Source organism: Carassius auratus, chromosome 36 (genome assembly GCF_003368295.1).
Source record: "Carassius auratus strain Wakin chromosome 36, ASM336829v1, whole genome shotgun sequence".
In the NCBI taxonomy this organism is placed as follows: Eukaryota; Metazoa; Chordata; class Actinopteri; order Cypriniformes; family Cyprinidae; genus Carassius; species Carassius auratus.
The window spans coordinates 355,727-382,790 of record NC_039278.1 but is presented as its reverse complement, the minus strand read 5'-3'; the positions used below and the strand labels follow the sequence as shown (position 1 = coordinate 382,790).

The window sequence follows — 27,064 nt, the reverse complement described above, 5'->3', positions numbered from 1 at the left end:
AACCCAGCTCCTCTCCCACTCATGTTTTGGGCTCATGAGAATTTCAGTTGTATCTTTGTTAAATTTAAAAAATAAAATTGTGTTCATCCACTTAACAATGCTGGAGAGGCAGTCAGACAACCTCTCTAATACAACAGTGTCTCTGAACTCAACCGAAATGTATAATTGTATATCATCAGCATAAAAAGTATAATTCATGTCATATTTCTGAATTATGCTGCCCAAAGGGAGCTTGTATAATGAAAATGAAACAGGCCCAAGAACTGATCCTTGTAGAACACCATGCAATATTTCATATGTCTTTAAGATACAATCACCTATATTAACTAAAAAAGTTAGTTAATAATTAAAAGTTAAAAAAGAACTTCCTTTCTGTAATATATTTTTGAACCAATTTAAAACATTATCAGAGAGGACTACAAGTTTTTACAGTTTGTTTAACAGAATACAGTGATCAACCGTGTCAAATGCTGCACTTAGATCCAAGAGTTTTAAAATTGATGCATTACCTTTAGATCATTTACTATCTTTATTTGTGCTGTTTCTGTATTATGACCTTCCCTGAAACCAGGCTGATTTTGATCTAAAAATGTATCAAGCTGCTGAAATACAACTAGTTCAAAAAATTTTCTCAAAAATGAAATGTTAGAAATCGGTCTATAGTTATTAAGGAGAGAACCATACAGGTTTCTTAAAAAAAAAAAAAAGAAGTGGTTTCACAACAGCACATTTAAAAACATTAGGAAAAAAAGTGCCTGTCTCCACGAAACAGTTAACTAATTCAAAGACATAATCATCTATCAAACAGTGTGAAACTAGATTTAAGATTTAAGATGGTTTAAACTTTTTTTCTGTCAAACACACACAAGGTTACAGTAAAAACATCTAAAGTTCACATAAACTGTCAGTTATGTCTGCAAACGTAAACAGCTGCATGTGTGTATCAGTATGTTAGATCTGTGAAACAGTGTCTCTTGGGCATGGCCAGGGATGAAATACAAAATACTGTTTTCTATTTTGTATTTAAATAAGTTTAATCTTACTATTTTTACTTATTATTTTGTTTCAAAATACATAAAATACTTTTAGCCAATCAAGCTCTTTATTAGACTGCTGATTTCCAATATCAACAAGTATACAAAAGTACTAAAAAAAAAAAAAAAAATGACTAAGATAAAATGTATTTAAATACAAAATACATTTGACTTTGCCAAAGGTATTTAAATACAAAATAGTATTTCAAATACATGTATTTTAAATTCTGCCCATCCCTGCAGGAAATTGGCAGCATAATAAGGACAACGTCCTTATGTATTAAAAAAATTCTAAAACACTCATATTAAATATTAAACTCCAACAAAACATTCCAAGGCAACAGTTTTACACACTTTTTGTTCATTGTGAGAATACTCCGGGTTGAATAAACTTATACCCTTGGAGTGGTTTTGAAACCAGCATACACTGAATAAACTGAGGTCAGGGTGTATGTGACAGTAGGTTAACATTGTTTTCTGGAATACACCTCTGATATAGAAAACAAATCAGGTTGGAGTGGACTTTGTGCTTTGAATCTTTGCCATTTTTTCATGCACAGACATTACAAACTAAAGCTGAAAAAAAAAAAGTATAAAAAAAGCATAATAGGATACTCTAATACATATGCCAAAAGTTAAGACAGACAAAGTGCCCTTCAAGGCTGCCAGTAGCACACACCTTTGCTATGTTCCCACAGTCAATTCAAATCTCCTTTATTTGTAAAGCGCTTTGATTGTGTCAAAGCAGCTTTACAGAGCCAAAAAGGTCATTTGTCAATGATGTTATAAGACAATAACAGAGTCATTTTTCAGCTAAAGTCAGTTAATTGATGATTCAGTGATATCATCATCCAGTTCGGCTTTCTTAGCATCTGTGCAATCAGTCAAGCGTCCCCCTCTAAGCAAGCCAAAGGCGACAGCAATGAACCAAAACTCCAGACAGAAATGGAGAAAAAAACTTTGGGAGACACTATGCTCAGTCAGGGGTCCAGTTCTCCTCAGGTCAGACGAAACCAGTATGGTGTGGTATAATTCCAGGCTAGAGCACAGATGCAGAGGACTCATCTGGTGCCGATGGTCTCGTGCCGATGGTCATGGAGGTGATGAGGTCTTTGCAGGGGATTTGTCTCTGGGACTCATCTAGTTGACTTGGTCTTCACTGACATTCAGGGATGTAGAGGTTGTCTCTAGGTGCTGATCCACCTTCTGGCCTGGATATGGACTGGATCTGGTGGCTACAGTAACCTCTCAATCAGAATGAAAGAGACTAATATTAGCATAGATGCCATTCTTCTTATGATGTAACGAGTACATAGGATGTTATGGGAAGTGTTCCCGGTTCCATTTGATCTAATAAATGCAGCCTAACAATCATTTAATGTATTTGAATTATAGAAATGTGATTGTGTGTTATGTGTAAACTAGGTTAAAGAGATCTTTAATCTTTAATCTAGATTTAAATTGATGGGGTGTGTCTGCCTTCCGAACAACAGGGATTGGGTGCAAATAGGAAAAGGATCTGCCACCCGCAGTTGATTTTGATATCCTAGATATTATCAATTGGCCAGAGTTTTGAGATCACAGTAGTAGTAAAGCGCTATAATGCAATATGAACTCGGTCAAGTATTGAGGAGCTAAACTTATAAGTATAGCAAAATTGTAAAATGTATTCGTTGTTCAATAGGGAGACAGTGACAGAACCTAATACGGTCATACTTCCTGGTTCTAGTAAGAACTCTTGCTGCTGCATGTGGACTAGCTGGAGTTTGTTTATTAAGTGTGCAGAACAACCACCCAATAAAGCATTACAATAATCTAACCTTGAGGTCATGAACACATGTATTAATGTTTCTGCATTTGACATTTAGAGCACAGGTCGTAAGTTAAATATATTTAGATGGAAAAATTTAGTTTTACAAATGCCAGGAACATGGTTTTCAAAGTAAAGATTGCGATCAAATATTACATGCAGATGTTTTTGGTCCAATAATTAAAACCTCTGTTTTTTTAGAATTCAGATTTAGCAGTAGGAAATTACTAGTCATACAGTTTTTTATATTAACTATGAATTCCGTTAGTTTTGCAAATTTTTATGTTTCATGGGGCCATGGACAAATCATCAGCATAATAATGAAAGCTAACATCATGTTTCTTGATGATATCTCCCAAGGGTAACATGTAAAGCAGGAAAAGCAATGGTCATAGTACTGAGCCTTGTGGCACTGCATACTGTACTTGTGATCGATATAATATCTCATCATTAACTGCTATGAATTTATGATGGTCAGATAAGTAAGATTTGAACCATGACAATGCAATTCCACTAATGCCAACATAATTCTGTAGTCTGTCTGCTTAAAAGGATGTTGTGGTCGATAGTGTCAAGTGCAGTCCTAAGATCCAGTAGCAATAATAGTGAAATACAACCCTACAGATGATAAGAGCAGGTCATTTGTAACTCTGATGAGAGCAGTTTCAGTACTATGATACGGTCTAAATCCTGACTGGAAATCCTCAGAGATACTATTTCTTTTCAAGAAGGAACAAAGACCACCAGACACACTGAATGAGACAAAACTAAACTGTTACAATTTCTAGGGCTAGTCGTGACAGGATGAAATGAGTCTTCACAGCAGAGAGATAGGGTAGCAACTTCAGCGGACACAGCCAAAATAACAAACAAAAACAATCTTCTTGAGTCATTATAGCCCATATGTAGTGTAGTTGTGTGTGTGTGTGTGTGTGTGTGTGGCCTGAGCCTCTACATTAACTGAAAAGAAAGGGAAATAAAAGGGAATAGAAGAAAAAACAGTGACAAAGATATATTCACAAAATAACCTGCATCACACCCACTACTTTACTAATTTGAAAAATATTTACAAGTTGATGGCAAACATAATCTCAAGTCATAGAAAATCTTATGACAAGGCAGGAAATCAGGGAAAACCAATCATAGCTTCTGTTGAAAATTTAGAAGCAAAGACCATGAGACTCTTGAGTATCTCTTCAGCGGGACTCTTTATTGAGAACTTGCTGCATGGTGCTGCAGTCATCAACATTGTAGTTTAAATACATTTAGGGGCAGTGCTTAGAAATGGAGACAATGCACCTGAGAGTCAACCTTAAGTAAAGCATGCAAATTAAGTATTTAGATATAGTAGCCTGCCCCATTCCACCAATCCTAATTCAATCAACATGTATATTCAAAGACTCGGCAAGAGGCACCAACAGCCATTACTGACAAAAGATAAAGTCTCAGTAATCTGGCTCACTTGATTTATAATACAGAGAACTGGAACTGGCAGCAACCTTTTGCTCAAAACATTTTCAGGTGATTGTATGCCTGGACGTAGGATCAGCAGATCTAAGACAGATTCTTAAATTTGCAATCACACAACTTCAGTGCATATTCTTGGTAAATGCCCACCTCGAACACACACACACACACGCACACACACACACACACACACACACACACACACACACAACTACACTACATATGGGCTATAATGACTCAAAATCATGACACAACATTGATATTGTAATTTCAGTAAGGATATGGCAGTGTTCAAAGCATTAGTGGCAGTTGACGCTCCAGTCTAGTAGGGGGCCTGGTGTTAAGACCAGGATGGGTCCCAAGCATAGACTGTATAAAAACATGGACGTAGTGTCTGTGACGTCACCAGGGGGGCAGGGATCATATTTTATTGAAGCTTCCCTGAGCGCCTCCATTGATTAGCGGACCACCACCTGCTGTTAGCATTCCATTGACTCCCATTCATTTTGGCGTCACTTTGACAGCTAATAACTTTATATCTGAGGCGTTTAAAGACTCCATTTGTCCATTAATTATTTCTAAAGAAACACAAAAATGTATAAAGGCCCCATTACCTTGTATCTTACATTGTGGCCCCGTAGAAGCAGTTTTTGTAAAAAAATCACCGTATAGACAGGAGAAGAAGCTCGCAGGCAATCTTTCACTGTCTATGAGGCTATCGGGGGGATGTGGAGGCATAAAGTCAAGGCAGAAGCCCATAGAGAGTCCATAAAAGCAACGGGACAAAATTATTCAACAATGTCTGTAAGATTCGGTGGTTGATTCAGATTTATCTTGGCACAGCGATTAGAAGACTTACAGGTTGCTCACGTGACATCTATGTCCTCAAGCTCAGTTTGAGTCTGCAGTACGCTCGACCCCCAGGAAGTGCGTGTTTCTAATTGACTTCACTTGTCTCCGTTGAATCCAATGGAGTCACTGTTTCCATTTCTTTTACTGTCTATGGACGTCACCCATAGGTTTCTGAAGAGAGTTTTTGAAACCAAAAGTGGGCGCAGCGGGCCGTCACCATCTTGGCAGCGTGTCACTGCATGACTCTCCCGGACAAATGAAAATGAAACCACGCCCACCTAGCACGATGGTGGTGTCAGCAGCGGCAATCCACCTGTCACTCAAGTTGCCAGAACTTTAAGGCTTAATAAAAAAAAACATTTAAAAAATATTAAAAGACATGCAGAGCCAAGAACATCATGTAAATGAGAATGAAAACATCTCGGTTACATATGTAACCATGGTTCCCTGAATAGGGAACGAGATGCTGCGGTGACGTCACCAGGTATGGGAATACCTTCGGTGTGACGAATGTCTGAAGCCCTAAACCATCCCGCCAAACCTATTGGCCAAATAGCGCTTGGCACCGCCCCACGCATGCGTACGCATATATACCTGGTGCCGCGCGCCATTTCACTCAGATTTCATGACTGAAGAAGAATAATGCTATCAAGGTATGGCACGGCCAGGACCGCAGCATCTCGTGACCTATTCAGGGAACCATGGTTACATACGTAACCGAGATGTTCCCTTTCATAGGTCACTTCGATGCTGCGGTGACGTCACCACGTATGGGAACGCTATACCATAACGCCTGACGTACATGATAGCTGGGATCCAAGGAAGCATCTGCTGAAGCGGAGAGAACCTGGGAGCCAGGAGCCATCCTCACGTCCAGACTGTAAGACTTGATAAAAGTGCTCGGTGAGGACCAACCTGCTGCAGCACAGATATCATCCATAGAAGATCCACTGAGAAAAGCTTGAGAAGAAGCCACCGTTCTTGTGGAATGAGCTTTAACTTCTAAGGGCGAAGCGAGCCCGCATGCCGCATAGGCTAAAGATATTGCCTCTACCAGCCAATAGGATATGCGCTATTTTGTAACCGCATGGCCTTTATTCTTGTGTCCGAAACAGACAAACAGCTGGTCAGACTCACGCCATGGGGCAGTACGATCCACATAAGTCTTTAAAGCTCTCACAGGGCAAAGACTTAGATTTCCAGACTCCGCCACAGCAGGGGATAAAGCCTCAAGAACCACCTGCTGAAAGCGAAAGGGATTAGATGCGACTTTAGGGACATAATTAGGCCTTGGTCACAACAACACTTTCACAGAGCCCGGTGCAAACTCAGTGCACGAGGGTGAGACAGAGAGAGCCTGTAAATCCCCAACTCTCTTGAGGGAGGATAAAGCCATAAGAAGAAGTGTCTTCAAAGTCAGGATTTTATCCGGTACAGTTTCCAGGGGCTCAAACAGGTGCCCCGATAAACCATGCAACACAAAATGATAAATCCCATGAAGGAACTCACACGGGGCGGAAAGGCCTCAGCCGTCGCGCACCCTGTATGAAATGAGAAACCAGTAGATGACGGCCCACTGAGGCACCATCTATATATTCGTTGTAAGCTGAAATGGCTGCCACATAAACCTTTAAGGTGGCTGGTGTCACTCCATCCGAAAAACGGTCCTGAAGGAACTCCAGTACTGAAGCCAATGGGCAGTAAACTGGATCCACATTACGATTTTCACACCAGGCTGTAAACAGTCTTCACTTGAAAGCATATAAGCGTCTCGTAGAAGCTGCTCTAGAATTCAGTATAGTTTTTGTAGTTTCATCAGAAAGACCGGGACATATTAACTCACTCCGCTCAGAGGCCACACCCACAGATTCCATAGATCTGGCCTGGGATGCCAAATCAGTCCCAGTGCTTTCGATAATAAATCATGTCTGACGGGAATCTCCCATGGAAAGCCCGCTAATAGATTGATCAGATCCGCAAACCACTGCTGTGTGTGCCACCGCGGAGCCACCAGCAGCAGCTGTTCCACTCTGTCCAGCCGTATTCTGCATAAAACCGCTGGGATCAGATTAATTGGGGGAAATGCATACAAACTGGTCCTGGGCCAGTTGTGAGCTAACGCATCCAAGCCCAGGGGTGATGGAGGGCATAGGGAGAACCATAGCAGGCAATGCGTAGTCGTGTTCGATGTGAATAAATCCACTTTTGCTTCTCCGAAAATCTGCCATAGGAGATTCACCGTTTGTGGGTGCAATCTCCATTCCCCTTGCTCCAGAGTCTGTCTGGATAGCAAATCCACTCCAAAGTTCAATCGTCCGGGGATATGAACAGCCCGGATCGACAGAAATTTGTTGTGAGATCAAAGAATATGTCTCGCCAGCCTGCACAGGGAGCGAGAGCCTAATCCTCCCTGATGATTCAGGTATGACACAACCGCTGTGTTGTCCGATCTGATCAGTACATGACGGCCGATCAGCAGACTTGCGAAATACTGGAGAGCCAGAAAAACCATCAGTAATTCAAATCTGTTTATGTGCCAACTGCGTTGTGCCGCTGTCCACACTCCGTGGGCTGGGCGCCCCTGACAAACAGCTCCCCAGCCGGTCAAAGATGCATCCTTCGTGACAGTCTCTTGAGGTGAACCCCGGTTAGGAGAAATTCGGTTGACATCCATGGCTTTAACGACATCACACACCTCCGTGTCACCGAAATCGTTCAATGCGGAAGACAACGGGGTGAAATATTTTGTCTTTTCGTCCACCACAGAAAAGAGCGCATGTGAAGTAATCCCAGACGAATTACGGGAAGAGCCGCTGCCATTAGACCTAAAAGTCTGAGGCACAATCTCACTGTCACTGCGCGACCCGCTTTGAAACTCGCACGCATGACGTAATCGACTGAGAGCGCAGGAGAGAAAGCCTTGCTGTCATCGCGCGAGAGTCCAAGTCTATTCGCAGAAAGGTTATCCATTGAGAGGGGATTAAAACACTTTTCTGGAAATTTGTGCGTAAGCCCAGGCTGTTTAAATGACTTAGCACCAGATCCCGATGAGAGTGTGCTTGGGTCTGCGATTGCACTAACACCAGCCAATCGTACAAATAGTTCAAAACACGGATGCCCTGGAGCCGCAACGGGGCCAGAGCTGCGTCCATGCATTTTGAGAAAGTACGGGGAGCTAGAGCTAAGCCAACGGGAAGAACACGGTACTGATACGCTTTGCCCTCTAAAGCGAATCTGAGGAACTTCCTGTGTCTCTTTATGATCTGAATATGAAAGTATGCATCCTTCAGATCGATCGTGACAAACCAGTCGTTTGGTTGAATCTGAGACAAAATAGATTTTATCATCAACATCTTGAATTTGCTCGGCCTGAGTGAAAGATTCAGATGGCGTAAATCCAGAATGGGTCGTATTTTTTGGTACCAAAAAATAACTGCTGTAAAATCCTGACTCCATCAGAGAGGGGTGTACTTCTTCTATAGCCCCTTTGTTCAGCAGAGCCGACATCTCCTGTCGCAGCACCGCTATGTCCATCGGTTTCACCACCGTGGAAAGAATTCCGCGGAAAGGGGGCGGGCCCTTCCGAAACTGAATGGTGTTTCCCTGACAAATTGTGCGTAACACCCATCGAGAAATGCCGGGTAAGCGTCCCCACACGGCCCAAAACAATATTAGCGGCCTCAAAATGTCCGTTTCCCGCAACGCAGTCACACATGTTAAAACGTCCGGGCACGAAAAGCTTGTGGCGTCCGTGCACAGATGAAGCATCGCCCCTCGAATTCTGAAGGCTGGATTGCGCAGAATGTCTGAGGGAGCGTTTGGCGTTACAGCTCGATCCAATGCTGTTCGAGGCGCTGTTTGCGGCTAGACAGTCAGAGTTTGAGCATGGGGACTGCAGTGAGAGTGTTGGATGCGCGAAAGCGGTCCAACAGCGCTCTCTAGTGGAAGGCACAGTCCCTGGCAAGCAGCGAAAAGATCAGGAGCTGCTATTCGGTGCCCGAGAACGAGAGAAATTAGCCGTCAAACTCAGGTTCAACCTCTTACGCTGATGTTGTTGAGCCGGTGGAAAAACCTTAGGGCCCCAGTCTTTGCGAGGGGGCGCCATAGGTGAAGGCTCCTCCCGAGAGGCTGCTCGCTGGCGGTGAGAGGAGGTTGAGTGAGAATGCGCGGGTGCTTGCCGGCATTCAACCTCCCTGGGTCTCAGAATCTGAGTGAAATGGCGCGCGGCACCAGGTATATATGCGTACGCATGCGTGGGGCGGTGCCAAGCGCTATTTGGCCAATAGGATTGGCAGGATGGTATAGGGCTTCAGACATTCTTCACACCGAAGGTGTTCCCATAGGTGGTGACGTCACCGCAGCATCTAAGTGACCTATGAAAGGGAAATATAGATATTTGTGGCAGTCTCCCATTCACCCAAGTATGACGACTTCCGCTGCTGAGAAACCCGGAAATGTGAAAAAAAGGTAAATTTAAATTTTATTTATCTGAAATGTATGTTTGACTCCACAAGAGGGCGGTATTTATGAACAAACTCCTCCTCCTACTTTGACGCAATGAAATGCTCTCATTTCCGAGGCGTTTCCATTACTTAAATAATCTGCGTTAAAATCTACATTTTGATTAAAATACGCTGTCGTCACGCAGCAGAGATGAAGTGTGCGCGCGCTTTCAGACGGAGGATGAGTACAGCACTGTGAGTGTGACATACAGGAAGCGCTCCACTTCAGCTCAAGGACACCACTGCTGCACTGCAGATTCATTGCAATGGTATGAGCTGTGATTATCATGTCTTCACTTTGCTTGCTAGGTTTATCTTCTTATAAAGAGCATTGGATTCTGTGCAGAGATGTGGGCAATGTGTGTGTTTCTGTCTGTCACTGCGCTTCTTCAAGTACACAGGTTTATGTGTACTGTCTCTGTGTTTTGTTTCTTTGTGTGTGTATGTGGTGTCAGGACATAACCACAGAGATGATGTGAACTTTGATAATTGGGTCAACTGAATCTGCAAGAGAAATGTATATACGAGTTCATCAAATCTGTATAATACCAATAAATCATCAACATCATTTTGCATTGATAAGAATATAATATAATATATATAATATATAAATGTTCAAATTCACATAACATTTGTCTTCAGGGTTATGACTTATCAAAGCTCTGCAAATATCACCATAATACTCAGGACTATATATGTATGTTTACGTGTGTGTGTGTGTGTGTGTTTGTGTATGTATATGTGTGTGTATATGTATGTTATATAGACCTGAGTCAAGCTTTGGTTTGCAGAAAGACTTTTTTTCTTCTGGTGGTCATCATGGTGCTTCACCCTTTTGTCCCACTTAGTTAATGACTGTCTTTTTTTAGTTTGCTAATATTTTTGAAACTTGACCTGATTTTGACTTCACTTGTTTAGTTTGTTGCAACATTCCTGACATACTTGTAAGACTGTGACGCTGACTATATAGAGCTGAATGTGTTTGTGTGTGATTCACAGGTCTCAGGTATGGCGGAGTTGCTGCGGTTGCTCCTGAGCGTGGCAGAAAAAGCTGCCAATGTGGCACGGGTCTGTCGACAGGAAGAAGCACTTTTTGAACTTTTGGTACAGGAAAAGACAGGAGTTGACAAAAACAAGAAATTTGTCCAAGACTTTAAGACGCTTGCTGATGTGTTGATACAGGAAATGATTCGCCATGATGTTTGTGCCCAGGTTTCTTAAATTTTAAAGCTTTCACTGAAATCAAAATTAATCTTAGTCAAGTTTATCATCTTGATGGTTAAACATTCTCTATTTTTTCTTCATAGTTTCCAGAGCTGGCTGGCTTTATTCAAGGAGAGGAGTCAAACAAGTTTGAGAATGGACTTGGTATGTTTGATTCTGTGCTGCTTTTGAAAGGATTTCAGTTTGCCATTTAATTTACATTTTCACGACTCTTGTGGCAGTTGTTATTTGATTTTTAACTCCACTGAAATATGTAAAGCTGTAGATCATGTGACACCATAAATACCTGTTTCTTTGCATGGCAAGTGTTGTTTCTGATGACTACATGGAAAAGTAAAATCAGATAAAATTATGCAAATGTTAAAACAGTTTAAAATTTAAAGCATATTCAGATGATTTTATCATAGTTGAAGTACTTTATGTTGAGCTGTGCTGTATTTAAACAGAGGTGTAAGAGACTTTGATTTCTTAAAGGAGCCAAGCATTCTGTGTTATAAAATATAGGATGGGCCAAGTACAGAGCCCTGTGGGACTCCCTGTTAGGATACAAGATGCAGAAAATAAATCCTTTGCAACTGCAGTGACAGACCCTGTTTACATTAAACTCAAATTAATGCCTTTCTGATGACCACTGCACTTGATGGGTCCAATTATCAAATAGGATAGGCATTTTAAAAGCATTGATTAGAGATGCGCTTCTCAGTTAATAGCAGAAGTGGGTGTTATTGTGAAATGAAGCAGACCGATCCAGACGAATGATAGTGAGGACAGTGAAGATGGCTTTAAGCCTGGGTCGAGGCAGTGAGTACGTCAGCGTTTGAATTGTGGCTATGCAAACCATTTTAAAATCAGATGGGATAAAGCCAGTGGTTAGGTTGTTGCCACGGTACCTGGTAGGCAAATATTTGCATTATTATAATAAAGTCATAGCTATCATTATGGAGTTTTCATGAGTATATTGGAAGAGCTGAGGAATACTTAGCATGAGATTGAGATGCTTGTTTGTTTTTGGGTGTTCAGGAGATGCCTTTTCTTCCACTGTTTTTCCTACCTGCAAACTTTTCTCCTACATTGAAATAGGCCATTCATATTATTTGTGTAACTGTGAGGAGTTTTTATTTCGGAGGTGGTTATATTATTGTATATCTGAAGGGAACTGACTGTATTCAGAAAAGTTGGCAATGGTAAATGGCCATGATGCCTAATAAAGTAGTGCTCATAAGTGCTTTGTGTACAGTGACGTGACATTCAGCCAAGTATGGTGACCCATACTCAGAATTCGTGCTCTGCATTTAACCCATCCGAAGTGCACACACACAGAGCAGTGAGCACACACACACACACACTGTGAGCACACACCCGGAGCAGTGGGCAGCCATTTATGCTGCGGCGCCCGGGGAGCAGTTGGGGGTTCGATGCCTTGCTCTAGGGCACCTAAGTCGTGGTATTGAAGGTGGAGAGAGGACTGTACATGCACTCCCCCCACCTACAAATCACAACCCTTCGATTGGGAGTCTGACTCTCTAACCATTTGGCCACAACTTCCCCGTAACTGTGGTGTAACTGTGGTAAATCATTTAATAGGCTGGAATGTTTGATTTATCATTATAGTAATTTTCAGAATTTTCTGAAATAGTTTCCCTTATGAAACAAAAATATATTGCAGTATATTGGAAAATATCATGTAATATATTAGGCATATATTCATATATATATTTATTTTTTCCAATATATTGCAATAGATTGAAAGCGGCAATCATTTGTATATTTTGCAATATATTATATAACATATGTTTCATCAATATATTATTAAATGTATTCAAATATATAAAATATTAGAAAATAAAAAGGGAAAATAATATATTACAATATATTTTAAGAAATATATTGGGAAATATATTTTCCTTTCGTAAGGGTTAAACTTCTGATTCTACAAAATCTTTAGATTTTTTGTTTTTCAAGTCTGGAATTTGCAGGTATGCAAACTCGGAGCTGTAGTCAGTGTATTAATAAAATAATTAGCACCATTTGACTGGAATTGATGTGAAGTGTATTTCTTTCAGGGGAGAGCGTAACTGTGACTGTGTGTGCTCAAGAAGAGGACACGACTGCTCTGTTGGCTAAAGTTCTGGATGGTGATCAACACGCTGCGTCCCTCCTGACCACGGTGATCCACCAGGACCTTCAGATTAGAGACGAGACGGCTGAATCTCTGCAGCTGTCCATCAGCCCAGCCGATGTGGGCATCTGGATCGATCCCATCGGTAATTCACTTTTTTTTTTTTCATCACACATTTTATCTATTGTTTACATTCAGCACTAAGATCAAACCAAACAATTATTTTTAATGGCCATGCCAATTGCTGTGACATATATCGTGACTCTGCTAAAAGGCTCGTCTTTCAAGTCCTACACATCATTATCAAATATTTTGGCTAATTTGACTGTTCTTGGCACCATTTAAATCAGCACAGATAATGTAAAGTGTGCGGTGTCATTGTGGACAGACTCCTTAAACACACATTAAGCTTTACAGCTTATAACTAACAACATTCAGCTTCATATGAATCCCACGCTCAGTAATGAACTACATATTCATTCATCATCAACACATGTATTTGGTTATTTTCTCTTGACAGATGGTACAAGTCAGTACATTGAAGGGAAGGAGGAAGAGGAGCCAGATGAAGGCTTTTGTCAGTCTGGACTCCCATGTGCTCTGGTTCTGATTGGGGTTTACTTACGATCCACTGGTCAACCGGTCATGGGTGTCATAAACCAGCCGTTCAACCACAAAGACTCCACGGGTGAAGGGTAAGTGCTGCTTTAGCAGTGTTAAAACGTGTGCTGAGAATGTTGTGTTAATATAATAAAAAACAATAATTGAACATGAAAACCACAAAAAGACTTCAGATGCAATTCATTGGAATTTAACAAATATGATCGTGTTTTTTTGCTGTAAAAGTCCATGAACAAAACAAAAAAGTCCACCTCTTTGGACAAGACATAGTTAAACGGTTGCAAAATCACTACATTAATTAATATTTTAATTGTATTTTTTGGTTGACTTATCCCTTTAATTTATTTGATTAAAATGGAAATATGAAATTTATGAAGTAAATGATACTATAAATTGGAAACAAAAACTGCCAGTAGATGGTTGTGAGTGTATTAAGTCATTCATATTTTGTCTAAAATATAACACCAAAATAATTTTTTATTTATTGAGCAGGATCACATTTGGGACAGAAACCGCACTCTTTTTGTGATATCTCATTTATACCATTTACACAAGAGATGGGGCATTTTTGCACCAATCTCCTGAATTTTAGGGCTATATAACTATATTGACCCTCACATTTCTGTCCAAGTAAAATTATAAAAGTATGTCATTTAAAAAATATACAGAGATTAATCCATGAAATTTTGGATACTGCAAGAAACAAGGCCTTTTTAAATCAACCATAAACCAAATCTGCACCCAGATCTCCCGTTTGTTTGTCAGTTATCTGTCATCAGCATCATAAATGAAGTGGTTATAGATTACATTTATCAAAACAATTGCTTCAGCTGAAAGACTGTATGTAGTGGTAACCAATAAAACCTCTCATCTCAAGGACCCATTCCTCTAAAATGGAGTAATGACAGAATTGTTTTGGGGTGAACTAATGTCTTCCTGTTGTGGTGATTGTAGATGGAAAGGCAGGCATGTCTGGGGTGTTTCGTACGGAGATGTGAACGTTTGCTCTGTCACCCAGCGCAGGCCGCTCTGTCCTCAAACCAAAGATCATTTGTCGGTGCTGCTGAGCTCCAGCGAGAGGCCGGCTGTGAGGGACGCTCTAGCATCTGTCTCCAGCGGCTCGCTGATGTACGCGTCCGGTGCGGGATACAAGATCCTGTGTGTGGTGCAAGGTCTGGTGGATGTGTATGTGCTCTCCGAGGCCAGCACGTTCAAGTGGGACTCGTGCGCTCCTCATGCACTTCTGCGGGCGCTGGGCGGGGGCGTCTCGGACCTGAGCGAGTGACCTACCATCAACCTCACACCGAGAGTCAGGGTGTGGACAGATGGGCCAACCGAGGAGGAATAATCGCATATTTGGACTCCAGCGTCATTCATAAAGTCGTGGCAGCACTTGCTGGAAAGATATGATACAAGTATTATGATCCTGAAAGGCAAGAGCTTAGTGTATGTATGTTTGTATTGTTATGCATAATCTCTTGTTCTTAATGATGCTATTTTATGTTAAGATTTCATGGCGTATTCAAGTATTAATTTAAGGCTATAGCTTTTCTGGAGAAAATATATATTATAGTACTTCTCTACAATGTATATATCAGTAAGTTTTATTTTTTGGAAGAAGTTTATTCTATTTTCAAGACAAAAAGGAAACTGTTGTGTAAATGTTTCCGATCATGTCATGTTTTGAAGTTAAACATGGACATTCAGGTGCATTTGTGGTGTATTTTCTTTTACTTTTATCTGTCCCCTTATATTTGGGGGAAATTAGTTTCGTAACAGTCTCTGCTTTAAGACACCACCTGTCAAAAGGTTTTTTGTTTTGTTTAGTTTTTTTTTTTTTTTTTTAAACATAACAAAAAAAAAAAGAAACACAATTATTCTTAAATATTAACTGTGGAGCGGTAGTGTATGTCACAGAGAAAAGCAGATGTGCAGCTTTGATGTCTTTACATACAGCAACCCTTGTTCATTTTAGGAAGACTTTCTATTTGAAGAAACAAATCATTGTTTTGTTGTCGCAATGGAAAAACTTTGAGAACTAAGAGAATTATGGGGAAAGTGTGTTAAAGAGCACAGAGAGGACCATGGATGCCCTCTTATGTGCAGAAGCGGTCTGGGCTTCATGTCAGCGCCAGAGTGCACGTGACTAGAAAAGGATGTGATCGAGTGAATTTACTGTATAGCAAATACTGGATAAGTTTACCATCAATAAAACCTCTTTGGAAAAGGGACATAGTTCTGTAATGCTTGAAAAATATCCACTATAATGTTCTCACGAAAGGTGACGGAAATCAAAATGTGAAAAGAGGTTATTAGACTTGCAGAAGTTATATAAATGTTAATTTGACAGCTATTTACAGTCCTAAATGTTAATGGTACAATAGCAAAAATCTTTTATTTTTTTAACATGTTGGTGTTTTATCTTTCACTTGCATTGAGTAAATTAAGCTAGATAAAGCAAAAACTGTGTCTTCATTTCAGGATTCAAAGCAACTAAATGTGATTATTTTAAAGGGGGTGATTATTTTCTATACCCACTGTATATAACAACTGGATAAAAGAAACTCTTCTTTTTAAGCCCACAGTCCATTTAAAGTGGTCCATTGGTTAGATCAAATGGTCAGTAATGCCTTAACATCAGGGAGTTTAGTGCAATAATAAACTGTCCATTTTATTTCTATTATACCACTTCAATTAACAGCTGTGAATAGAAATTAAATAACATTTGCCCATGTCAACGGAACATTGCAAAGAAAAACAGAACATTAGAATAGTTTGAAAATCTGACTGAAGATTTACAAAACTCAGGGTTACCCGAAAGATTCAGTAACAATTCAGAAATCGAACCATTGAGTTTGACTCAACTGTAGTTAGAGTGTGGTCAGTCATTCTAGACTTTACGAACATTTCAGAAGTGAATGTGCTGCTGTTAATCATGCACAGCTTCTAAATGACCGAGTAACCACATTAAACCATTATACCCATCTTACGCTTTTTCCATCTGAAATCTCTTAAGCTGAAAGATGACTGACAAAGAACATAGCAATCTGATTGTAATTCTGCAGTCTCCTTAATATTCTGGGGATTTCTGTCATTAAAGTGCCTTTTTCAGGACTTTTAAATAAAACTGAACACAAACATCCTGAACGCATTTCTGAAGACTTGAGAACACTTGAAACTGAACAGTATTAGTACGCTTCTATGTTCAGCTGTACAGAGGGAAAGCAGTCTTGTGTTGTAAAGTATTTTGGGTCTTCTGTAAATACAGAGAAGACTGGCCACGATGTCATGAGCCAAAGACGTCAGGTTTGGGCCTGAATAATGGCTCCAGTGGAGGAAGGAAGCAACTGTCTTTTAAAATGATTCCTGAGTGATAAGAAAGTGGACTTCCTCTTAAAGGGAGGCTCTGGGGTTTTCACATCAAAAACCCTTTTAGACTTCAAGATCTACATTTAAGATTCACTCACCATTACTTTAACTTATTCAATTTGGATTGGTATCCTTATTCTAAATATAATGCACACTGGAAGCTATTCCAGCTCCAGAGATCCACTGCATAAACAAACACAAACCAAATCAGTCAAGAGCTCCAGTTACAGGACGAGCATTTGATGTGAAAATCCTCTCGATTCTTTCATCTTCTGATTCAAAGCTTCATTCAGTTGAGTGAGTATATTATTCTGGAATATTAACCCATGTTGAGTATTTTGTTTGTACAATAAAGTATTTGTAGATATTTGAAGTAATTCTCTCCTTAACAAGTGAAAAAAATGAACAAAATAAAATCTGGTTTTAATAAGAACTGCCTGGTAAAATGATTCCTCGGGATTGCATGATCACTACAGGATAAGACCAGGAGCATCTGGAGACTTCTTCCTGTTCTCTTACTAACAGCAGATGAAGAGAAAGATCCCTGAGGTCACATGAATCCTTGTGTGTTCATATATTACAAAACATTCAGCCACATAGTGAACATTTTCCATCAGATTCACCATTTCAAACCTGACAAAACCAAACATCTTTAAAGTAAAACTTCACCCCAAAATAAAAAATGCCATAATTACCCTGTCGTTTCAAACTCTGATGCTATTTTTTACTGCGAGTCTGATTCTGTCAATCTCAAAACAAAACAAGCTCCCCTCCACTGAAAGGTTATCTTGGTTATCATGTATCCCATGACCATCATATCAAACCTGGGCCAAATTTAACAGCTATGTTGGAGAAGAACAGCTTCAATTCGGTTAATTGGTTGTCACACAAAGCTAACTGACGTCTTTAGAAGACTTAAAACGTAGCATACACAAGTCACATGGTCTACTTTTATAACGGTGGGTATTTTTCTGTTTGTCCTGGAGCTTGACGTTCTACTGAAAAAAGCTCTGAGAAGATACAAAGCAAAAATAAGGCATAAAGGCTTGGAACAACATGCAGGTGAATAAATAGTGACAGTTTTAAACATTGGGTCAACTATTCTTCAGATACACCAGTTAATCTACTCGTGACTCTTGAGTCCTTCTGTTTCTTCAAAGAATGTTATTTCAGATGCTTGAATGAAGGTTAATTTGTGACAAAAAAAAAAAGGACTTCAAACATGAGACAGCAAAGATCTTCTTCTTGCATCCTTCTTTGCGTGCTTCAACGCGTCAATGCTCCAATGCTCCAATGCTCAACAGAGGTCACAAGATTATTTCCTTGTTTTGTTGCACTAGTTGGCCAAAATCATGTCAAAAATTGCAACAGACAGTATGCCATCTCTGTATGATATTGCATTTCTCAGCGCTGGAATGGCTTGCGCACTTTCTTGCGTCGGCGTGGGGGCTTTCCTCCGTCAGTCCAGTGTTCGCTGGATTCGCTCCGTTGTTGGGCCCCTGGACTAAAGAACCCTGTTTGTGGAGAAGATCCTGAAAACGCTGTTGAAGTCCCTGCAGCTGCCCCCGAGGAATGAGGCGGTGGGTTTCCTGTCGGGAAGAATCCTCCGTTAGCAGACATGTCACTGGGAGCTCCAGTCTGGAAGAAGCGGTTGAAGAAGTCGTGCAGGTCTGCGGGTGAGCCTCCACCGGCTGCGTGATCTGAGGGGGATCTAGAGGACGCCGAAAGGAGAGTTCAACATCATGACTGTCATTATAGTAACACACAGGCAGTACGTTAGGGGCCAAAAGTGAGCAGGCACCTCGTGTTATTGTCATTCTTCTGCTCAAGTCTATGGCAGTCCATAGAACCACTTGCGTGAAATTTGGCAGACAAATAGAGGACAGTCTGAACATTAACCACAGCGGTTTTAGGCTTACTATCTCAAACATTCCTACTGCTACCAAATTTTGAAACATAAGGGCCACATGTGGAGTCAAATGTCATACTCCCATCTGAAAAACCTACTTGTTAAATGAAAAATTGAACCAGATCATCATCATCAGACAATGCTGGCAGAAGAGTTTAAAGGATTTTTGATAGTCCAAACGGTTCTTGTATGATGCATCAATAAGGCCTGGTTCACACGGAACGATTTTAAAATTGTCGGCCGATTTTCCAAACCTGAGAGACCCCACACACGGCGATAAAAAAATCACGGGTCTAACAGTTTTGGTCGTTCCGTGTGTGGTGTGCAGCCACACGGCAATATCAACACATCACACACAAACTGATTTGACTCCCGAGCATTCCCAGGTCAGACGGGAAATCTCGCAAAATCCCTCGAGATCAAACGTGACTTTAGAGTAAACAATCATGGCGGACGAAGAGGATGCAGTGGCCATAGTTTGTGCTTTGTTATTAACTGAAAAAAACCATAAGAAAAACAAGAAAAGGCGATGGTCAAAGAGGTGGAGACAACGCGAGCATGGACTGTACATGCTTCATCATGCTTCACACCGGCTGTTTTGATTTTGTTTCCCGGCACTTCCTCACCGCCTCGTCACCTCGCTTTCTGATTGGCTACACGCCACAGTCCACAGACTGTGTGATTGTTTGTCCTCGGGGGACACCACACACGAGAAGAAATCGGGCCAAATAAATCCAACATGTTGGATATCCCCGATTTGAGATCGGAGCGGTCCCGACATTCTTCCGAGCAGAGGAGAGCGGTCTTAACACACCACACACGGCAGGAATATTTGATCAGATTATTTTACGATAATCGGAGCATCCTAAGATTGTCGGAAGGGCTGAATCGGGGCTAAAATCGGCCCAATTATCCTGCCGTGTGAACCAGCCTTAAGTCAACGATTCAACCACTCCTATTGTGCCGAAATGAGCACTTGTCATTACCAGCATGACCTGTGGGTACTTGAATCAAGTGAAACCCAACAACTGTCCATTTTTTATTTTGTCATGAAATTTTATACTTTATGAACACATCGACATATAGTTATGGAACCTGATTTTCTCTCTTTAAGTCATCTTACACTGTTTGTTCAACACAGCTCATCGTCAGGCCGTGCTGGCAAAGTGTTATTAACAGCTTTTTGATTTTTCAATCTGGATCTGTGGCTGTATTTCTGCAACATGTTGGCATTTTGACACCAAACTGACCTGCTGAAGTGAATTATATTTCTATATTTTCAGCCCAATATAGACCCCTTTCAAACTTTGTTTTGTAGTTTGATCAAGGACAAATAAGAAACATGGAACAAGTCTACTTTAAAAAGCATGTGAAAGTTCTTATAAATGTTGATACAAAAGTACATTTTTGTATCTCATTTGGCAACATATACCATATCTATTACAAGATATAGATTTAGCATATTTTACAAATATTTCCAGTCTGGTAACACCTGAATGAATTTGTTTCTCATGATCTTACAAACCCTGTCATCTAAAGACTTACTTTTTTTTAATACTACATTGTTTTTGGAATATACGAAAAAAAAATGATTGGCAATTTTCTTATTGATCAAGTGTAATATAGCCAGTCACATGTTAGTTGATGTTCTCTTGATTTGTGCTCATGTGAAAGTGCAATATTTGAAATGAAATGTATATTTTAAAAAAAGTTTAAAATGACAATAAAGATTAAAAGATAAAGATTATATGTGTAAGCTAAATAATTGTGATTTATCATTTACCTATCATTATACAGCCCTAGTAGATATCAACTATTGTTAACAAATGGAACTTTCTATTCAAATGTTACTTTAAAGACCGAAGTGTGCAAGTCTCCCACTGAACGCTCAACATTCCAAATCCGTCTGACAGTGATGATGTCATAATGCCCTGTGAGTAACTGATGAGGTCATAATGCTCTTTGGATAGAACAAATCTTAGGTAGAATTGATTACCTGTGGCGGCTGGTGCTGCTGCTACCTTTCGAGCCAAAAGAGATGTGATATTGCACACGATGTGTGTCTGGAGAGATGCTTATTCGCTGACAGCCTGCCCACTCTGTGTGAACACAGAGATGTATCTCAGCGATCTGAACAAATGCACGCACAGCAATCATCTGAGAGTGGCGATGCGAGTTAACTACCCACCAGTGATGTCAAAGACTTTGCCATCCATGAAGGCGAAGTATGTGATGCGCAGTCCCAGCATACTGGATTCAGCCCACAGGTCTCCCTCCTCAGCACTGTGCCTCTTACTACATTCAGCACAGAATCGGGCCTCACCGGGCTCACGGTCCATCTCGAAGCGCCTGAGGAAGAGGCGATGCTCAGATGAGCACAGAAATGCTGCTTATAGCACAAAACAAGCTTTGTATGGAATGACGAGACTGAAACGATGAGCAGTAATACGCACTTGTGCTTGCCCTCACATTTAGTGCACATCATGGTGTTCATGGCTTCTTTCAGGTCATCCTGCAGTTTGGTCAGGAACTCATTCATGGACTTTGAAAGCTCTGTCGCTGCCATACGCTTCCTGCAGACACACAACCCGAATACAACAAAAACACTCCAGACTCACGCATTTGTGGTTATATCAAAGAAACATGCACACGTCACATTTCTAATTCTCATTATTTCATTTTTAAAACAATTAGTCAACTAATAACTTTTTGCACATTACAATCATGTTACGTTATCATTTTGACCCAGAGAGGGTTTTCTCTTTCCTGTAAAATGTAAATGTTATCACACTGGACTAAACCTTACTGACACAGGCTACATCAACTTCCCCAGGGGAAATGGATAATGTTAGTAATCTTTTGGGATGATTGTTTTATTGGTCAAAATTGGGATCTACGAAAGATTGCTCTTCCATTATGCCAAATCAAGATATCACCGAATCTTGGATTCAATCTTTTTGTCATCTCGCTCTCTTTCAATTAGCTCAGGCTTTGTATTTCTGTATTGAACGGACGGATCGTAGGCCTCATTGATTGGAGCATTACCTTACTTTTTTGAGTGAATCTAATATTTGGTGGCAATATGGCATAGGCCAACCATTTTCTTCACGACAATATTTCATTAAATGTTTGTGCCAATTTGGTATGTAGATCAATCTACTCACAATTCATACTCTCGCCGAGTCTCGGGGTTACTCACGATGTCCCACGCTGCTCTCAACACCTTAAAGGCCTCACCAGCCCCTGGGTGCTTGTTCTTGTCTGGATGAACCTGTACACAAGGAATAACTCGAGGAATAAATCTAATCCATAATTCAACAGAGATATAATGGATGTATCTGACGTCCCCTCACCTGCACTGCCAGCTGTCTATAAGCTCTCTTGAGCTCTGATTCAGTGGCATCAATATCCACTCCAAGAACATTAAACGGGTCCAACTCCTCTTCAGGGATCTGTAGCACAGCAAGAGTTGACAACATGGTTAAATCACACTTTAGCTTCAAAGAATAGCTACCGGTCTTTATAAAATGACAGGATCCAACATCAAATCACTAAGCAACACATTAACATTTCAACATTTCAAAAGTCATACTGAATGATTACAGGCTTGCACAGATAGAGCTTCCTCTCTCTCTCTCTCTCTCTATATATATATATATGCTTGATATATCAAGTTATGAAATCTGATGCTAGCCTTTAGATTGATTTGTTCACACAGAAGTGAATTCATATAATGATTAAGTATAATAACAACAGCAAGCTGCACTCTGTGTCTGAGAGTAAAAACAGTTCAGTCCTGTCATAATTATGAGGTGAATGCATTATTATCATGTGGCTCTCTAGGGTATTTTTATGTGAAAGGACAAGTTTTATTTTTTGGTATATTAAAGCACATTTCCTACTCAGCTGTGATAGTTTCAGGTCTCTCCTATCGCTCTGCACTCTCTTCTAAAATAATGAAATCATCAATATTTGATGTCTATGAAGACACTTGTTTGGCAGGTAACTGTAAGTGGATAAAGTACAGTCAGTCATTAATCACAGAGTAGACCCTGATATGAAGCACAAAGCTGACTGTACATTATCCATTATCAGTCAGATAATACTTGAAGTCTTGATGAAAAGGACGTAGTGACAGATCTTTTTTTTCTGTATTGTGATGTGCATCCGAGTGCAACGATTACTGAAAAAGAAAAATGTTGCTAACACTTTACTTAAAGCCTTTATGTAGAATGCATTACATAGATATTAATAATGTTAATCGTAAAGCATTACTTCTTTTCATAAATAATTGTAACCAAAGTTAAAATGCATTATAATATCTGTAGATTTATTGTTACACTGAAAACTGGTTGTTTGTCATGCATTTTAAAGCATTTTATTTTGTAAAGGTGTTAAAATAAACAGATAAATATTATACAGTATTATAGCTGTGAGTACAATTATTTAGGATATCATTCAATACACACATGTATTAAATATCATATATATTTATACTTAATATGGAGTGTATGTGTGTGTGTATAAATTATTTTACTGTGTAAGTTGTGGGTGTAAATTGTTTTACAGAGTATAACACTTTTTAAAAGAAAGTACAGAATATACAGCCCTGCTTGAAAGTTTTCGAAATTTTTTGTATATTTGTGCATAAATATAACTCATCATCAGGTTTTCACTCAAGTTCAGAAAACTGACAGAGAGCCAAATCTAACAAACGAGACGAAGATGTTTTGAATCAATGGCATGACTATTTATCTGAGACTGTTTTAATGAAAGAACACTGATCTATCAAAGTCCGATCGTGTTTGTGGAAGAGAATCATGATCAAAGGAGATCTCGGAGGACCTCAGAAGAAGAGAAAAAACACCTCGCTAAAGGATTGGATTCTCTTCGTCTTCTTTCCAAATCTGATGACATCTTGGGTCACATTTATGCAGAAATACAGAAATTCTTAAGGGTTCACAAACTTTAGGGTAGCACTGTATATGTTTTGCTCAGATGCTGCAATCATAAGATCATTCCGATCATGATGCAGTTTTCTCCTCTAACATTAAGAGAATCATTCATTTTCCAAACCGTTCTGTTTAAAAGAACTTGTTATTATCAGACATTAATGTTTCCATCTCTATAAAACCACAGATCAGTACCTTTGCGAGAGCCAGCAGTCTCTGCAGCTCTCCACCAGGTTGCCACTTGTCTGCTCCTCTGTTGGGAGACTCTGGATTTGAGCTTTCACTCATGACGGCTTTTTTAAAGAAACACCCATGAATCCTCATGCTCAGATCTGACACTTTCCTCCAAACCCTGCTGCTCTGAAGAGCAAGCCACCATTTCCTTCCTCTCTCTCCTGCCAGCCTTCCCACAATACACCTCATCATCTGAGAGCCAGAGCTTAGTGCAGCACAAACCAATCTCGAACTGTAAAGAAGAGCGTGTCGAGCCCAGCGCACAGACCTGCCGATGCCTTCAAACACAGCCACAGCTGAACCCCAGCTCCAGTCCAGGAATCGCCTCAAGTCTCGCGTCATGCCTGGAATATCTGTCACTTTGGAAAGCAAGTGTCGTCCAAAGTGGTACAGTGCAAGTGCAGATGACTCAACAGCAAGCCCACAGCGGTGGGTCAGAGAGATGATGAGCTCCACCAACATGTGGACGCAGGACACGCACCAGGGGCTGACCACGTCTGCCAGGAAATCCCAGCACACCATCACCAGCTGGATCCCCTTCTTCTGGCGTCTGTGATTGTGCAGATGGAGGTTTCGCCGCTTCACCTGCTTGTGTCTGCTGGGCCCAGAGGACGCCAGCAGGGATTTCTGAGACATGAAAGATGGAGATGTCCATGATGGGGTTTGATCGCCCGATCCACCCTTTTTAGACTTTCCTTTCCGACCCGTTCCAGCACTGCGAGATCTAGTCTCTCCGTTGTCTCTAAAATCATTCTCTAATTCAACTTTTCCTCCTCTTTCACATGTCTCCAGGTCTTCCTCAGAAATCCTATCTCGCACCTGATCGTCGTTCAGATCTTCAGTTTTGGTATTTTGCTCTTCATTCTCATCTACGTCCAAATCAAAGTCTTCGTCAGGGAATTCACAATCAAAACCATCACCCGTCTCCTGTTCACACTCGGGTCCTTGTGATGATATCACATGGCTGTCATTTCCGTAACATGGAGTGGCCAGAGAAACAACAGCCGGCTCGATCGTATCCCATTGTACAGCCACGTCTCCTTCCATCTTGCTCAAATATCCAAGGCTTCACTCCCACACGCTTAAGACGGTCATGGAGCGATCCATCATGGACTTCAGGGAGGCAGCAGACTTAGACATGCATACACTGTATTCAACAACGGTCTCATATTTACAAATGCAGCACAGCGTGGGGTCTTCAGCATGGCAGAGGATCAGGGACACTGCAAAAGCACAGCCGCATTCTGCACCCCTGCAAATGAGAAGAAAAACAGCTCAACATAATCAAACTAGCACATCTGAACAAAGTACTTATATCAATGTTAACAAATAATACACTTCAAAATAAAATATATATTAAAACGTTTTATATACACGATATACAAGGCCTCACCAACACAAAGATCAACACAACTGCAGGGATCCAGAAGTAAAAATCTCCTTCATTTCCTCCACAGAAGTTTTTAATGAGAACACGTAAACCTTTCAACATAGACCTACCATCCAAAATTGTTACATGTATCTCTAGACACAAGTAATTTCTAATTAATTTCGAAGTTGAAATAAACTAATAATCTTAAAAAGATGCAATAAACTTGATTTACTCTTTTTATCCACTTAATCAGTAATTGTAAATGAATAGTTTTAGACTGCAACATTGTGAATCAAGAAGCATCCTGATGAGCATGTTCACAGAGCCGTTCCCTGACTCTCTTTTACACACTTTTCAATTTTATTCTGTGTGTGTATATTTTGTAATGCCTACACAATTCTGGTTGTGTAACCTGTCACGAAGCTTTTCTGAGCAATAAAAGCATATCACACTCATGAGTGAAGTAACGTTAAGTCACCAGAGAATGAATCGTAAACATGTAAACATCAGATGTCTGTAACTTACTGAACACTCAGTCCTGATAAAGTGCATGAGTATCGACTCCTCGAGTGCTGCTGCTCACTGAGAGTTCACAGACGGCGCTCGTTGCTGTAAATGTTTATGTTTAACAATGTTTAATTTCTTCCTTAACGATGCTGTTTTGCTTTAGCAGGCATGCTAACAGAAGAACATCCACAGCGAGCGCTTCTGCTTTTACGACACTAAAGGGACCGAGTACACACAGGACAGTTAATCTCGGGTGTAGGATGAGTTTGAAGCCACTCAGACCATCTTCTCACCTTTCTTTTGCTTCTTTCACAGTCCTTCTCTCTGCATTCTTGTTAACTTCCGCGTACAGCACATGCGCTGAAACGTCACTTCCGTTTATCTAACCCTTTCCTACCTACAATTAAAAAACAATTAAATAAAAACAACATTTAAAGTAAATGTTATAATACCTTAAAAAGCCATTTACATATTTTATTTAAGCTCCTCGTTTTATTAAATGCATCGTAAACGCTACAGAGTATAAACTGCTAGCAGAACAGCCCAGTTTACTTACAATTAAAATTAAGAATAATTAATCTCTACAAAACTAATAAGCAATTTTATCTAAACATTTATTTTCCTCCTACATCTGCCAAAAAAAGTACTTTAATCATTTTGTTCTCTAAATTAACTGCAGAGCTTATGAATATGCTGATATATTTTGCATCTAGAAACTGTTTCGACTGTTAAACACTTTTATATTCATTTTGCATATTTCTCAAAGTGCTTCAGGTTACAAAACATATGAGTTAAAGCTAGAAGTGTCGAAAGATTATAAATATCCAAATTTGTTTAATTTTGTTTCCTGAATGTGTTCCGTTTTCCTCCAAATACTGAATACAGATTTGTAAACTTTGTGCAGCTTAAAAAAAGTGTTACATTTCAGCCCATCAGAAAGTGTATTTGCATCACCGTTTTTTCTTCTTATTATTTTCATATTCTTATTGATATATAGTGATGTCAACTCCTCTTTCGGCCTAAAAGATGCATGGAGGAGCAGGAAACGAGATAAAATCACTGTATGAGTTTGATTACATGAGTTTATTGGAT

General features: G+C 40.1%; 2 protein-coding genes across 3 annotated transcripts; one reads left to right on the top strand and one right to left on the bottom strand.

Annotated features, from left to right (window-relative positions):
* The first annotated feature begins 9,672 nt into the window (after window positions 1-9,672).
* Window positions 9,673-18,209, top strand: LOC113054901 (inositol polyphosphate 1-phosphatase-like). The gene is given in 7 exon segments (XM_026220683.1): window positions 9,673-9,934; window positions 10,665-10,877; window positions 10,973-11,033; window positions 12,953-13,153; window positions 13,529-13,703; window positions 14,584-14,909; window positions 14,912-18,209. Coding segments are annotated over 7 exon segments (1,107 nt in total). The 5' UTR covers window positions 9,673-9,931; the 3' UTR covers window positions 15,040-18,209.
* LOC113054900 (dnaJ homolog subfamily C member 14-like) lies at window positions 16,275-26,345 on the bottom strand. 2 transcript variants are annotated; one of them, XM_026220682.1, is made up of 8 exons: window positions 26,266-26,345; window positions 24,055-25,345; window positions 22,261-22,359; window positions 22,072-22,178; window positions 21,361-21,480; window positions 21,096-21,256; window positions 20,904-21,006; window positions 16,275-18,709 (listed from the first exon to the last, which is right to left on the bottom strand). In XM_026220682.1, exons 2-8 carry the CDS (start codon window positions 25,138-25,140, stop codon window positions 18,403-18,405), a joined length of 1,983 nt encoding a protein of 660 aa, XP_026076467.1. In that variant the 5' UTR covers window positions 25,141-25,345; window positions 26,266-26,345; the 3' UTR covers window positions 16,275-18,402. The 2 variants fall into 2 exon arrangements, with proteins under 2 accessions (XP_026076467.1, XP_026076466.1); XM_026220681.1 differs by lacking the exon at window positions 26,266-26,345 and adding an exon at window positions 25,991-26,259 and having other exon boundaries at window positions 18,403-18,709.
* Between the last annotated feature and the right edge of the window lie 719 nt (window positions 26,346-27,064).